The 16,879-nt window shown below is 31.0% G+C and overlaps 1 protein-coding gene across 3 annotated transcripts in view; it reads left to right on the top strand.

The window, feature by feature from the left end:
- LOC143237974 (glutamate receptor 1-like) overlaps window positions 1-15,857 on the top strand; it is a 135,677-nt gene extending 119,820 nt beyond the window's left edge. For 2 of the 3 annotated variants that reach the window (XM_076477794.1, XM_076477797.1), the window contains 5 exons: window positions 5,388-5,632; window positions 6,451-6,559; window positions 8,524-8,661; window positions 10,640-10,714; window positions 15,084-15,857. In XM_076477794.1, coding sequence (XP_076333909.1) covers window positions 5,388-5,632; window positions 6,451-6,559; window positions 8,524-8,661; window positions 10,640-10,714; window positions 15,084-15,167 — 651 coding nt within the window. In that variant the 3' untranslated portion in view covers window positions 15,168-15,857. Of the gene's footprint in view, window positions 1-5,387; window positions 5,633-6,450; window positions 6,560-8,523; window positions 8,662-10,639; window positions 10,743-15,083 lie in introns of all 3 variants that reach the window. The other variant, XM_076477795.1, reaches the window with a different exon arrangement.
- The last annotated feature ends 1,022 nt before the right edge of the window (window positions 15,858-16,879 follow it).

Genomic DNA, 16,879 nt, shown 5'->3' with positions numbered 1-16,879 from the left:
AGGTAACTAATGACTGTATTTAATTTTGTGTTTTTTTCCTCCAAAGTGGTGACCTTCCCGTAGTATCTGCCTTTTATACCGTTTTTTCTAACCTTTTATGTAATTATTTCTAAAAGAAATATTTGCTTGGCATGGCCAGATAGTTAGGTTTCTCGACTAACTCAGATTCGAATCTTCGCCACACAAAACATGCTCGCCCTTTCAGCCGTGAGGGCGTTATAAAGTGACGAAGGGTGGTGATAACAGTTACCTTCCCTCTTGTCTTACACTGCTAAATTAGGGACAGCTAGCGCAGATGGCCCTCGTGTAGCTTTCGAAAAATTCAAAAAACAAAAAAGCAAGAAATATTTATAAGATTGTCAGACTTTTGAATGACTTAGTATTTCTTTAGTAATTTTTGTCAGTAGGTGCTTATTTTATATTATTAAAGAAAATAGTCGAAGGTCAACTTACTTTGACATGCTTTTCTGCTAAACTGTGCTACCTGACTTAAACATCATGATGATATATTATTTTTGTAACACGTTAAATTACTTGATAAACTTGGATGTTAAACGTGTAGACCTATTTCTTGTTATTGTTTTAATCCGAGTCTAACGGTTGTGCAAATTCTACCGGTAGGCACCCAAGTTATACAACGATTGTAAGTTAGCTCTGTGAAAACGTGTATAAATTGGAGGATGAATAAGAAATATTTGCAATTTTCAAATTATAAGTTATATTGGAAACTACTATTGATTGAACAGAATTATATAAATAAACTTCGCGTGATTACCAAGGACGAAACAATACCAATACCGAACCTTTACGACTAGCCAAGTAAGGAATACTAAACAAACATGGAGAATTTATGACCAAATGTTAAGTTTGAAAATGCTTTCACGTACTTCATCAAAATTCCATACCTTTTTAACTTCCAGAACATAGAACCAGATCGAAGTCTTGAGGTTATTAACTATCTTCTGTCACAATATCTTGTAAATAATATTCGGTATTATAGCTTATACGATTTCCATGTCATGAAAATTAATGTTTCGTACTTCCTGAAAGTTAAGCCTCAAAATGAGGTTCATTACCTTAAATAATGATAGATAAGAACGCAGATGGTGTTGCATTTGCACATTGTATTTTTGTTGCGAATATATTTAAATTTTATTTATCAATTTTTTAACACTTGCAATCATTTAAATTAATTATGTTTAGTTAATATATATAACAACAGTTGGCATAGTTAAAAGTTGTGTTAAGTAACCAGGAAATGTGGTAATGATAGCAAGTTTCCTGCAGATGGCTTCTGAATAGATGTGTGTCATCAACAGCTATCATGGATTTCAAGTGCGATCAGTAATCAATCAGTTATGGATTATCGAATTATTTTAAATCTGATATATTTATTGTGTGAAAAAATTAAAAATATAATTCATGAATTAGAGATTAGGCTTATAATGTTCCAACCTTTTATATTTTTGTGGAATGAAACCATTTTTACTGCTTCCTTGCTTCCTGATAAGTAACTCTGTGATTAAAAATTTTGGAACTTCAATAAATATTTTTGAATGAGAAGTTTCGTTACGTTTAATGAGTGAACGAATTACTCTCTTCACAGCCAGACGTCCCTCACTGGTACAGCGGTAAGTCTATGGATTTACAACGCTAAAATCAGGGATTCGATTCCCCTTAGTTGACTCAGCAGATAGTCCGGGCCCGATATGGCCCGGTGGGTTAAGGCGTTCGACTCGTAATCTGAGGGTTGCGGGTTCGACTCCTCATCTTACCAAATATGCTCACCTTTCAGCTGTAAGGGCGTTATAATGTGACGATCAATCTCACTATTTGTTAGTAACAGAGTAGCCCAAGAGTTAGCGGTAGGGTGGTAATGACTAGCTGCGCAGATAGCCCTCTTGTAGTTTTGCGCGAAATTAACAAAACAAACAAACAGATTGTCCGATGTGACTTTGCTATAAGAAAAACAAATACACACACACACACAGTCAGACTTATCTCCTTTTAAGCGTGCCCCCTAGTGGCGAAGCGGTATGTCTGTGGACATTCAACGTTAAAAACCGGGTGCTGATACCTGTGGTAGGCAGAACACAGATACCCCCTTGTGTAATTTTGTGCTTATCTACAAACAAACAAATAAACCTTTTAAGTGCATTTGATACGTGATAGAAGCTAATTTCTGTATATTTACCTTGCACAATCATAAAACTCGGGTCAGTATAACTAACTGTTACTGTATGATTATAGAATAAACCAACGTACAGTCAATATAAAATTAATGAGTAGTCCACAGTTTCATTAATTCTATAGCTGCTCAAAAATACCAGACTTTAGTTTTCTGCAAAGTAGTTTTATGTAATTTTTTACTTATTAGTGTGACAGTAGATGAATAAGGTCTATAAACAATATTCAACCGATAAGCTTAAATCAGGAAGAAAAATAGAAAAAATTAGTACGAAACTTAGAAAAATGACAAAAAAAACTAACATTGTAACTAAACATTTTACTTAGTTTATCAAAATTACATTATGCTAGAGAACAATAAAATAATTTGTTTATAGTGGTTATGATAGTATTATAGTATTTGTTTTGTTTAAAGTGTATTTATTCATTTTTGCTGCTTGGCTGATGATTTGTTCCCAATAAACTCAAACATCACTTATTAAATCTTGAAATTACTCCTAAGAACAGTGTTATGAAACTTAAGTTACAAAGTAACGTGCCAAAGGTGAAGGTTACAAACAAGAAAATAGTAGATAAGTGTTTATTGTTTAATTTTTGTCCGTTATGTTAATGAGTTTTTATAATAATTTTATGCTAAAAAACATTTAAAGAATCGGTGTAACCTGATAAAAATAATATAACTGAATTAAATAGTCCATTATAATTCTCCATATAGTTTAATTGCCTGTTGTTTTGTAATTCAAGCATTTCTTAAGTTATTAAAATGTTGAGTCACAGATAGAACTTTCAACGAAGTAAGAAACAACATTCATTGTTTTCTTTTAGTAGAAACGATTCTTCATTGTCAGATTCTAAATTATACGATGCAATATTTACCATACTTATGTTTGCTATCATAAAATTACTTTTGAAGAAGAATTTCTATTTGCGTCCGAAGATCTTACTTTCAATAAGGTATTTAGAGGAAACATATTTACGTGCCATAGGGGAATCAGTAGTAGCTATGATCTGTCAGTAATAGGTTTTCTTATTGCTTATATAAAGTACTTGAAATTAAGATAGCTCTAGGTACCAGTTGAAACTTTCACTTATTAGTTATAAAGTTCTTTCTTTCAAAAAAAAATGTATTAATTTTGGTCTAGCTTCTGTTATTTCTAAAGTAAAGTATAAATAGATAGAAAATGTGCATTAGTTCTTGCATTAGGACTTTTGAGTTTAATTATTTCAATAAATTACGTCTTTACTTCTTTCATATACGATATCCATAAATAAAATTGCAATTACAAGTCTTTGTAGCACAGAAACTAAGAAATAAGCATTTGAATATCTTTTTGGCGCCATTATGGATATTTTTAATCCAGCATTTGTAACAATTAATTAAATAACTTGTCATTGGGTTGTGTTTTATCAGACATCACAAATATATTACTCAAAACAACCAAAAAAGATGTACATAAATTATATGGGCCTTATAAGTTTTTGTAATAGAAGACATAAAAAATAGGTAAATACTGCATGTTACCGTGAAAATAATTTTAACTGCTTGACATTTGTTTCTGTCTTTATACACAATACGGCCCGGCATGGCCTAGCGCTTTAAGGCGTGCGCTTCGTAATCTCAGGGTCGCAAGTTCGCGCCCGAGTCGCGCCAAACATGCTCGCCCTGCCAGCCGTGGGGGCGTTATAATGTGACGGTCAATCCCACTATTCGTTGGTAAAAGAGTAGCCCAAGAGTTGGCGGTGGGTGGTGACGACTAACTGCCTTCCCTCTAGTCTTACGCTGCTAAATTAGGGACGGCTAGCATAGATAGCCCTCGAGTAGCTTTGTGCGAAATTCCAAAACAAACAAACAAAATGTGGGGTTGGTGTGTAAGTAATGTAATCCCTCTAATTATCCTTTGTAAGATTCTTTAAGGAAGAGTGACACTGCTTTTTGTTTCATTATTCTGGCTTACAGACATTGAGAATATATTACTAATACAAAATTCATCATTTAAAATATTAATAAAACCTTTCTCTGAAGTGTAGATGTTTATGAATTTCGCACAAAGCTACACGAGGGCTCTCTGGGCTAGCCGTCCCTAATTTAGCAGTATAAGACTAGAGAGAAGAGAGCTAGTCATCACAACTCAACGACAACTCTTGGACTACTCTTTTACCAATGAATAGTGGGATTGACCGTCACATTATAACGCACCCACGGCTGAAAGATCGAGCATGTTTGGTGCAACGGGGATTCAAACCGCGACCCTCGCATTATGAGCCAAGTACCTAAACTACCTTGACATCCCGGGTACTACAGTGTAGAAGTGATACATACTACATTTCCCAAGACACATGAGACGGCCGTTAAAATCAAAATTATCTTCGGTGAGAGTAATTTTAGTGCATTCTCTGCGTCTCTAATTGAAAAGAGTCCAATAGGGCCAAGTGGTAAGGGGCGCTCGACTAATAATCTGAGGGTCGCGAGTTCGAATCCTCATCACATCACACATGCTCGTCCTTTCAGCCTTAGGGGTCGGTCAATACAACTATTCGTTGGTAAAAAAGTAGTCCAAGAATTGGTGGTGGATGGTGATGACTAACTGTCTTCCATCCAGTCTTACACTGCTAAATTAGGGACAGCTAAACAAATACTCCTCGTATAGCTTTGCGCAAAATTCAAAATTAATCAATCAATCTTACTAACTTAGAAATAGCTGAAACATCGGTTTTTGTATTTATTGCAACAGTCGTTGCCACATTTTTATTCTTTACTGAGTTTCTATATTTGAGATTAGATGTTAGAGCGATATTTTACAACTAAACATCACATTTAAACAGTCCGTACTGAGAGAAATATATCTGTGTGTCTCAACAGAATTTACAGCTTTCTCTTGGATGATATGTGCTGAAAGTATAAAATTTTTCAAGTTAGATTAACCATTTTACACACAATATAATTAGATAATCCTTACTAATAAACTAGGAATTATTGTTGGATTTAATATTCTTTTTTTTTTTGGTGTGTTAAATACGTAATTTATAAACAATGCTTGAATTCTTCATTTCCACAAATTAATGTTTTAATTCGTAATTTTTAAAACCGTTTTATTGTTCTGTAATGGTATGTAATATTTATTGTATGTCCTGTAATACTTAACAACACTTTGTAAATCTTGTGTATTCTGGTAACATTTTACTTGTTTATGATTTTTCAGAAATCTAAAATTGCCACTTACGCCCGGATGTGGGAGTTTATGAACTCCAGAAAACACGTGTTTACGTCTTCTTATGACGAAGGGATTAAGAGGGTTAGAGAATCGAAAGGAAAATACGCTTTTCTTTTGGAATCTACCACAAATGATTATATAAATGAGCGACTGCCCTGTGATACAATGAAAGTAGGAAGAAACCTTGATGCTAAAGGATTTGGAGTAGCCACCCCACTGGGATCAAAACTGAGGTTTATTTTTATTGTTTTCATATCTCAGGAGTATTTATACTTTGGAACGTGTTTTGGGAATATTGTAGATGTGATGTACACTACTGAGCTTTAGAATAATACTAAAAGCTATTGAAAAATTACCACTGATTGTTTTCTTTTAAGACCACTGATTAAGAAATTAAACTTTAATGTAAACAAAGGGATGCTATAATGTGAGAAAAGAGCAGAACTAAACAAAGGAACACAGTCACTCACTATAAGTATGGAGGTTATTTACTACGAGTGTCCGGCGGATGTGCTTGACTCTATATAAACGAGTTTAGTTTAGTTTAGTTTTTGAATGTTTGTAATTCGTCTCAAATTGTAACCACCTTATTATATAAGAAAGTACTACGTATGATTATTTGTTTTATGTTAAATCGGTATTTAAATGTCTTCAACATCAATGTCATAGTAAATATTTCAATATTTGTGTGACGGATTTTTATTAAATTTATAACAAAATAAAAAAGGTTTTTAGTCCAAATTGTAATAATAAAGGTCAAATTATCCGCAGACGACTGCAATTTTTTTCCATTCTTATTAATTCTTCTGTAGATTTTTTCTCATGAAACATAAACTGAGCGAAAACATTTGAAAATGGTTTATTGATCAGGTGACTGTTTCGTTGGTATGACAAAACGGTCCATTCGGGGTTTCGCAGGTTTTCACGCCATCCACTCAGAAAATGTCGTTTTCAATTCGCTGATCGAATTACACGTGTTTGATGTACAATCCCTGAAGAATAAATTTTTGTGCCATTTCCTGTTTATATTTTCTTCCACTTTTTTTTATAGGGACCGCTTGAACTTAGCGGTATTGTCGCTGATAGAAAATGGAGATTTAGCTCGATTAAAAAATAAATGGTGGTACGACAGAAGTGAATGTAATACAGGTGGAAGTGGGGTAAGTGTATGTTACTATAAATTATTATATTATCGATATATAGCATCCCCCCTCAGTAATATAGCGGTAAGTCTTCGGACTTATATTGCTATAAACCGGGTTTCGATACCCGTGATACCTTTGCTCCTAATAACAAACAACAACTTCGTTTCAAAAGGAAATCAAACATAGATAACTTTCGTTAACTTACTTTGATCCAATTTATTACCAGTAATTTAATGTATATAAATCTATTTTAATTTATGTAATTTTCACTCATTATTCCAAAAGAATAACATTTAAAAGTTTAAAAAGAAATCTTAATACACTGCTCGAACTGAACACTTTTTACGTATACGTAAAATAAGCTTCTTAACAACTTTACAACTTTATACAATCCGAATTTTAAAACTGAAATAATAAAATATAAGCCATCTCTAAAATGCATACTGATTCATTCATTTTGTCTCTGTGTGTCTTTGTTACAAAGTGATATGTGTTTAAGCTGTAAAAATTTCTTTTATTTCTCATCGTTTTGAAACATATATATCACATTTATTTTTTGGTCAAAAAGTGTTAAAAGATACAAATCTATAAATTCATAATAAATTCACAAAATTTTAAAGGGACAAAAAGAACTTATTAGCTCATCAAGTATGTCCCTTACTGCTTCTAATTATAACCCCCCCCCTTTATTACTCAAGTATTCAACTAATCTTTTCTTAAAGGCAGTTCATTTCAAAAACCAACCACCATTTTGAAAGTAATACTGTCTAAATTGCAGACGACTTTTGCACTGCCAAAATTTGAAGTTGTGAGCCTTTGTCCTATTGTTTTCACTGCTAAACACAAATAAGGTTGATAGATTTATATTATCAATATTCTTAATAGTATTAAACACTTCAATCAAGTTACCTCTTACTCTTCTCTCCAGAGAGAACAAGTTTGGAGGTTTCAGTCTCTCTTTACAGGAAAATCTCACCATTCCAGTGGCTCTTTTCTGAACCTTCTCCAACACTTCAATGCCCTTCTTGAGGAAGGGAACCCGAAATTGTACATAGTAGTATAAATGAGGGTCTTTAAAGTGAACTATACAGTGAAACAATAATAACCTTGTCTTGTAGTCAGTATTTCTATAGATGATATCCAAAATTATATTAGCTCTATTGCTACTTACAATACACTATTTAGGTTACTTAGGTGACTTTTCAATCAAACAACCACGATCTTTTTTTTCAGCCACATTATTTAATGTATTCTCATTTAAATCATAATAGTAATTTGAATTCTAAAAACCTACTTACATCCCCGTTACATTTCGGATAGTTAAACATCATCTGTCATGTATTGGCCCAATACATCAGATAATATAAATCTTCCTGGTAGTCTGCAGCATCTTTCATACAGTTGGCTACCCCAAAAATCTTTATGATTTCTGCAAACTTCAGCACTTTGTTATTCATAGAGTGTAATCTCTTTCGTTTCGATGTTTATAAGTGGTAATACATACCAACATAGAATGAAAATATGACTTGAAACACAGTAGGTGGTGACAAAGTTTAAAACATGGTTTAACAATATTAGTTAAATTTTTAAGAATAATGCAGTTTATCTATATAATTAAGTGTCCCACTCTAGAAAATATAAATGATATAATCGAACCTTTTCGCTTTTTTATAAAATGTATTTATCCGGGAATGATACGAAAGATTCTTTGGTATGCTTCTGTAAAAATGTTTCATGTTAAAATAAAATTAAAAATTAGAAAAATTTTTTGTATCAGTAATCACTGTGTGCTACGTATTTCTTACAGCTAACTAATAATACTGAATCAAATCTATTAAGAAATGTATTAAATTTGGGGAAATGTATCCCTCCACCATGTGTAAACTGAAAGCCTAGTTAATAACACGGAAGGTTTTTCATATTTTTACAACTGAATTTGATAAACCGAATCTATAAGGAGGGAAATGTGTTGTTTGCAGGATTCATCTCAAAACGAGTTGACTTTAGGTAACGTTGCCGGATGTTTCTATATTCTGGTTGGCGGACTCATATTGGCGATAATTGTGGCCCTCTTAGACTTCTGTTATAACTCAAAAGTTGAAGCGACAAGAGCAAAAGTAAGTTTGTTTGTTTATTAGAATATCGTAAATAAAAGCATAGGCGCCTAACAAATAGAGCAGAAAGAACATTTTTACCAGTTAGTGTATGTACTCTATTATTAACAACTATGTTACATTTACTTACTTTTTTACCCCTCTCCCTATTTTCTGACAAAGATCTTAGGGAGTCATGAATAAAAGCAAAATAAGTAAAATGATGTTCCAAAAGTACACAATATTTATTTCCAAACATTCCACTGTGACACTACTCAATTATTCATCTAAAAAAAAAAAACAGTATTACAGTAGACAACCAGTCGGCAATATGTAATATACTGCGATTGTGAGTGAATTATTCTGAAACATTCACTTCACATAGATATATGGTATATAAGGAAAGACAGCTCAAATAATATAATAGAATAAGGTGTTTGCATCATAGGTGAAGGTAACAGTTTTATGAATTAATGGAAATATTTAGAGATGTACAAGTAAAATATATATGTGTCTTTTTATTCTTAAAATCAAAACTTTTAGTGTGTGTTTATTTACACACCACTTTGGATAAATTAATTGACAAGTGTACTTTGAAAAACGATTCCTTGTGGATGTATGTAACACTGTTTTAGGTAGAAAAGCATCATTCGTAACTAATACTGTTAATAATATAAATGTTTTGAGAAATTTAAGATTTCACTGCTGTTTTCAGTGAACTATTTTACAGTCTATTTAGTTTAAATAGTAACAATTTGCTGAAAAGTTTATAAAATAATTACAATAATGAATGTTGGTGTTTCGGTTATTTATTATGAAAATATATAAAATAAACAATAAATATTTCAACAATAATCATTGTAACACTTGCATTACTTACGTCTACTTACAACATTATATATATTAAGAGCTGTAGTGTTTGTTTCCTGCTGTTTTTAACAAAAAATTGTAAGTTTTTTCTTATCGGAGTTAGATCACTAAAGCTTTATCCCCAAATTCTAATCCTCCGTTATGACCCAATATTGCCTGAATTGTTCCTACATGATAAATCCTTAAAGATGTTCAACGTAAAGCTGACATTTGATCGGAAGGTGACTAAGTCGAACACACTAGCTCAGTCCTAAACAAACCACTTCTCCCTCCAGACTAAGTATGATCACTCCATTTTTTTATTTAGCTAAACGAGGCTCACAGGCAATAAACAGAAGTTGAAACACAATGATGTGTGATGGAAAAGCGTAATTTGTTTTCGACATTAATAAATCTTTATAGGTAGATTAATGTTTGAAATGCGTAAGTAAGCGAAGTAATGCTATAAATAAATATGTTTAAACTCATGTACTTCTTTTGAAATTATGTCACCATACTTTTTAAAGGAGCAAATACGTGTTTTTACTATTTAATTTACGCAGTAACTTAACCAAACGTGCTATAATCTTATTGTTTCCTTTGTATAATTATAATATGTTTTTAATTAACTGCCAAAAAATGTTTTGTCTTTTTTATGTGTTATGTTTCAGAAGAATGCTTTCAAAATTAATTACACACTAAGTGCCTATAACTATTAATTGAATTACAAAACGTAGGAATATTTATTTCAGATTTATCTATTACTGTATAAAAAAATTATTTTAATTCTTAAAAATGTGTTTTTGTTTTAGTTCCTAAACAATCGCAACTTATTTATATATATTTATGTACATTCTACAAGTTTTGAATGTAATAAAATTATGAGTGACTTTTAAAACAATCTTGCCATCACAGTGATATATATTTGCTTGTTTATGTTCTTACACGCTTTGCCATATTCAACCACTTTCCTTGTCGGTTCTGCTTTTTATGTTACCTAGGCTAGTCGTATTCAACTCAATCAGTGACATTCTGCTTTATGTGTGAAAAAGTATGAGCTAAAAAGTAGCGTGGTACACAAAATAATCATTAAGAGAAAACTGCAATATATTCAAAAATTAAACAGATAAAATGAGACATTCTTGTATTTCAGATAAGCGTGATAGAAGCCATGAAGTCCAAAGCAAAGAACTCTATCAATGGAACTCACCCCACTAACAATGGACGGGTACGGCACGGCTCTCTTTAACATTCGGGTATAAACTTCTAATGTCCGTTGTCCTCATTTCATGAATGTCTTGTTTCTACTTGATTTTGCTATTCCTTGTTGCTTCTTAATAATATCACAGAAATGACAAATAGAGTTAAAGCTTTTTAAAAATAAAATAACCTCTAAAATATTAAAGTTTAACCGATAGTAGCATAGACCAAGATTCTGTTTTACAACTTCTGAATGTTTTGTGTTTTGTTTTGATTTTCTAGGTATTTCTTATATTACCTATAAATATGTGCTAGCATAAAATGTGAAAAAATAAAAACTGTTTGTCTATTAGATAATGTGTTTGTTTCTCTAATAGGCATAAAAATATTTATCGTCTACTAATTCTCCCCTAAATCCATTGTTATCAGTTATTTTCTTAACCCCCTCTCTTTTTATTTGCAAATATTTTACAACTTTACTAGTTATTCTTTTGTGTTACTTTCTGTGGAATATAAAGTAATGATTAAATGTCCATGCTTAATGAAAAAGCTTCCAAATGGATAAGGAACGGAAACATGACACCACATTAAACTATTTAAGTATGACCTATTCTATGTGTTTTATTATAGCTGCACATAACTGGGCATGTCTCTTTTTAAAATGCTTTACACTTATTTTACAGCTAAAGCAGATCTTAGTTGAGAAACAGTTGAAATTATTTTCATGTAACTCCAGAAAGAATTGGTTACGTATCTCAAAGAGAACATAGAACGAATATCTTGCTAATTGAACAATATGTGGAAAATTTAGAACTGTTAGAACTTATGATCAATGGATTTTTTTTTTATTCTGTGAGGTGCTTGTTATTATAATGAATAGAGATTATTGTAATACTTGGAAAAGAAGTATGAGGGACGAAAAGAAAATATAAATAATAGATGAGCTGAGGAATACCTTAGCACATACACGTACGAAATACTTAAAACAGAGCATATTACATGGAACATAAGGTTATATGTTTATATCACGATCATAGAAAGATAACAGAGAAAAGAAAATATATTTACTGACGTTTATGCTTCATTATTTACAAACAAAATAACACAAGGCTTACATTCAGATCTTACCACACGTCATCACTTCTAAACTGAATCCCAAACATATTAATAAATGAGTGAGGAAATATTTTTACTTAAAAATTGCGAATACCATACTTTAAATAACACTGTCTAATTAGGAACTGCTTTGTGAGAAGAAATAATAAAATCTCGTTGCACTTTCTAAGAGTGATCTATGCACATCAAAATTCAAGTGGTAATTATAATGCAACAAATTCAAAATTGTAAATTAAGTAATCTCTCTATCTCTAGCTTAATCTTTTCACTGATTTTAAGCAGGGATGGTTCGGTTTGTACATCGCAATGGATTTTAAATATCTCTCCAATAGATCATCAGAATTTTACAATACTAAACAGTTTCATTTTATAACACTATCCTTGTAATGACTGAGTCACAAGTTTTGGCAATGGCTGTAATTATCATAAAAAAGTGTTTGAATTTCTTGTTCTTATTGCTTACTAAAAGTAAATAAAAATCTGCAGTTCGCATATTACGCTGAACAAGCTAAATTGTTTGGAAAACAAACTCCATAGATATATGAACTTGTAATTCAGGTTAATTGGAGTCATGTTTAGGTTAAGATATACGCATATATATATACTTGTACATAGAATTCAGTAGCACAAGTCTTTTAAGTGATATTGTCAGCTGGAAACCTAACACGTTCATCATATACAATGAAAGAAGAGCAGTTAAGCTACAAATGAAGTAAAAGAAGTCATCTAGGGACAGTGTGATCTTAATTTTCAAAAAACTGTACATTTTTACAGTCTAACAGAACTAAAACTGATATATTTTAAAAGGAATATGAATTTGTGTATTAATGTGTTGGTTATTGCTACTGCTATTTTTTAATCTAGAGTGAAAAGTGTTTCACTTTTTAATTTTTTCTAATAAACGTAGCTACAAAGTTTCTGACAGACGTAATTTGATTTTCACGTGAAATGCTGTAAGGTTAATAATTATTTATCGAATTTTAAGACATTAAAAAAATGTAAATCTTCAAAGTCTTGGGAATTAATCTCTCCAGGCTTTTGGTATTAATATGTAACGCACTGCCATTCATAATTGATGATAATTAATCAACCCATTTCAAGTTATATATTTCTGCGCTACTTTCCACATATTCTGGATATAAATTAAAGATCTAACAATAACTTCTAACATCACGCTAAATGTATTAATCTACGACTGTTTGTGAAACTACAAAAAACACAATTAGAAATATAAAAAGTTGAAATAGGTGTAAATTCAATAATTAAATATAATATCTTTGAATTATATAACTTGCAACACCTTGCTTAATCTTAATAAGAAAACTATGAATAATACGGGATCGCCTCAATTCTATATATATGATACAAAATGTGTTAAAATGCTTTTATACCACTCAAAAGATAATTATTTGTCACATATAAAAACAGCAAACAGTCATGTCCATTTCCAATAATAAATTACAAATATATTCAATATTTCAAAATTAAAATTAAATAAAGTTATTGTGTGATAACTCTCACAATTTAATAAAAGTGATTAAGATAAAGTGTATTAAAGATAGGTTACAAGTTACTTGTATTATTTTTAACTCAAAATGACATATTGACTATAGAAACATGACAGTTTCAATATCTCGTATATTGCTTTTATTTGAACATATAATGGTCGTAGTTGTATTACGGTTTCAGTAAAAAAATCCATTTAACTCTTCACGTTGGATTACTAAAAAAAGAATGGTGTAAGATTTATATATAAAAATTCTCGAAATCAATTATATTGAACACGAAGTTGACATACTGACATGGAAAATATTTTTGGGATGAGTGATCAACTGGAAAATGTTCAGATATATCGAAATAAACCAAAAGTCGATGTATCACTTCTTGTGCGTTGAAAATTCGATATTATACAACATACCTATCTGTTTATTTATAATAACTGTAATTTACTTAAACTATATTTATTTATAAATAGTATACGTTTTATTTGATGTCTCAATTGGATATATTAAAATAGGTGTTTTTTTTAGCATTAGTGAAACATGAAAAATATTGTATAGCTATTACACTTACAAATGTCCCTGTTTGATATTGTATTATGCGTGTAGTGAAATCTGATAATGCTTATTTTTTATTTAATTTCAAAACATACAACGTTTTGCCTGAAATATCTGTTACAAACAAGTGTTATAGTTTATGTCGTCTTTTTTATATAGTTTCCCTGCTGAATCACATTAACTAGTAATCATAACTTCGATATTGGATGTCAATACGTATCATTTAGCTTCACTATTCAATTTACTTACAATTTAGTTTTGAACCCAACAATTCATTTTCATCATTACCACAAGACCAAGTGCCCAAAACACCGTAATCAATTTTTAATTCCAAATATAAATCCCCAATAAATCTTTAACAAGTATCTCCAAAATCTTGTGTGTGTTTTTTTTTATAGCAAAGCCACATCAGGCTGTCTGTTGAGCCCACCGAGGGGAATCGAACCCCTGATTTTAGCGTTGTAAATACGTAGACATACCGTTATACTAGCAGGGGGATTTCCAAAATCAGCCATTATTTCTATATTTTCTAGAAATATATATATATGTTCATATGTGTGTGTGTGTTCTTTAAAAGTTCGACAATTTAAAGCTATGTAATAAATGTTGCTGTTTATGACTTCCAAATACTTTATATAGATTTGTGACACATTCAAATAAAACTCCTTTATATAACATCCCCTCAAAAAAACAATCTTGACAGCATTAATGGTATTATTCTGAATGCGCTAAGCATAGATTAGAACTATTATTCCTAAATGAAAATGCTGCGTACAAAGAAACAATTATGTATTTTTAACTCGATCCTTGTAAATAGAATTGTTATGTGTAAACAACTTCATCTGTTTTTCATCCATGCTATAATAATGATTTGACAAGATATAACTAGATTATAGCAAGTGCTTAGATGTAATTTAATACAAACAAGAAAATGAAATAAAGATGAAGGCATAAAACATCAGTTCACTGAAAGTGCTGCCAACTTTGAGTCACTAAAACGAGTCTAATCATTCGTTTGATGCATACGAGGAGCTTAAGATATTTAAATATCACAACTACTGTATTTTTAATGTAAAATAGAATAGATGTCTGTGTCACATGTAAGTGTGTGTACATAGAATCACTATCTTACCTTTTTGTTCATTCTGTTTAACTTGAGTCACAGCTTAAAACTTAAAACATTCATTTCAATTGTACTTGCTTATTAATTATTCTATTTTCTAGCTATACACCCCAGCTTCAGAACAGATGAGATCAACAAGTGCCCAATCTGGTTCATTTAATGTTAATATACACACCCAAGTATAAACCTACAGGGCAAACCTAATCCAAAGAAGACATCGACTGGGATTTTCATTTCTTGACGATGGCTGACTGCATTCAATGAAACGAAACTTTTTGATACACATTGAGCAAGTCCTATGTACGGTAATTATGTATACGTGATTTCATGACAAATGTTATTGACAATAAAAATATTTAATTTCACGCTTCAAACACATTTATCGCTCAAAAGGTGGTGAACTCATCACAGAACCAATTTTTCTTACAACCTTGGCTTATTTAAATCGTATTGTAATTGTTCAAATGAAGATAAGTAGCGATAAGCCTGCCATCTAGTAACTTCCATCATAATCGAATAAAATGTTTAGCTAAACGTCTGCAGTTATTTTCCCTAAATTAAACTGCTTTTACTGATATTTACACAGGAAGACTTGTACATTCAATATAAATTAGAGTTAAACGATCATAGCTTTATATTTTATCTAGTATAAAATTTATTTAATATGAATAGTGTTCAAGTGCGTTTTTAATGAGCTACAAATAATGAAATATGCTATGCTGCTCTTGAAAGAATCTTTGCTGCCTACTTTTAGTTTTATTTATCTGTATAAATCCAAGGTTATACATACCTCTAAGACTGTACATATTCTTGATGTCAGTTTAACAATAGTCGAAATAAGTATTTTATTATTTTGTCCCTAAACAATTTTAGTAGAAATGCTTCTGCTCTCGTGATATGAATTTCAACCAGCAGAATAATATAAAATCGAATTGTTGAAAGCTATATGTACGAGGGTTTGTAAAAGCACAGTTTAACTGAGACTTGAATACAACAATGCCTTTTTATTATCCCTTTATTTTCATAATATGACCAAAGCTTTCAATTTTGCTTAAGACAAATAAAAATTTGCTCTGATGAAATAAGCACACAAAGCTATCCTTAATTCAACTATTGACGTCTACCGTATTTAGTATTCCAGAAAAAAAAATATTAATTAAATCAACTTGTATCTTCTGGTTTTCAGTAGAAACTAATCGAATACGTGATCTTATTCATACATATTTAGTAATGAACAATCTCGAAAAAATAAAGATCACGGTAGTAACGTCTCTGATAGTTTTTGTTTCACGCGTGAATAATTATTCAACATCTGAATTTAATATTTCGAAACAATTAAAAGACTTATTTCAAAAATATGTGTTGTAAAAGCATTTAGACATTTCAAGGCTCAGCGTTAATAGTGAGCGGAGAATCCCAGTATTGTTAAAACACTCTTGAACTCACTCTATTTGTTCGTGACCACTTTAAGCTAGCATTTATTTGAGTTCGTTTGTTTAATTAGATTGAAATATTCGTAAAAGTGTTGTAATTAATCTTTCCGTTTACCGACGTAGAACACAGTTAACATATATTATTTCCTGTTTCACACCAGCAAAGTAATATTCGTATGACAAACAATTCAAGGTTTTCAAATAGGACTCATCACGAGCCTTACCTTTTAACTATAGTATTCTCAATATCAATGGTATTGTTTTCATTCCATTTTACGTCTTTAGTTCCTAAAGTAAAGAGTCGAATTATTCTGGTAAAGGAAACTTTAGCACTCAAAACATACTTGTTTTATAACGCTCATATAATTCTTCGTTGATTACTTATTTCTGTTAAATCAAGAAAAACGTATGAGGGCATGATGGTATCTATATATATATATATATGTAATACTTTCTAACTGAAG

This window comes from Tachypleus tridentatus, chromosome 13, assembly GCF_004210375.1.
Source record: "Tachypleus tridentatus isolate NWPU-2018 chromosome 13, ASM421037v1, whole genome shotgun sequence".
NCBI classification, from domain to species: Eukaryota; Metazoa; Arthropoda; class Merostomata; order Xiphosura; family Limulidae; genus Tachypleus; species Tachypleus tridentatus.
The sequence above is the reverse complement of the archived record's forward strand: the minus strand, read 5'-3'. Positions and strand labels throughout refer to the sequence as shown.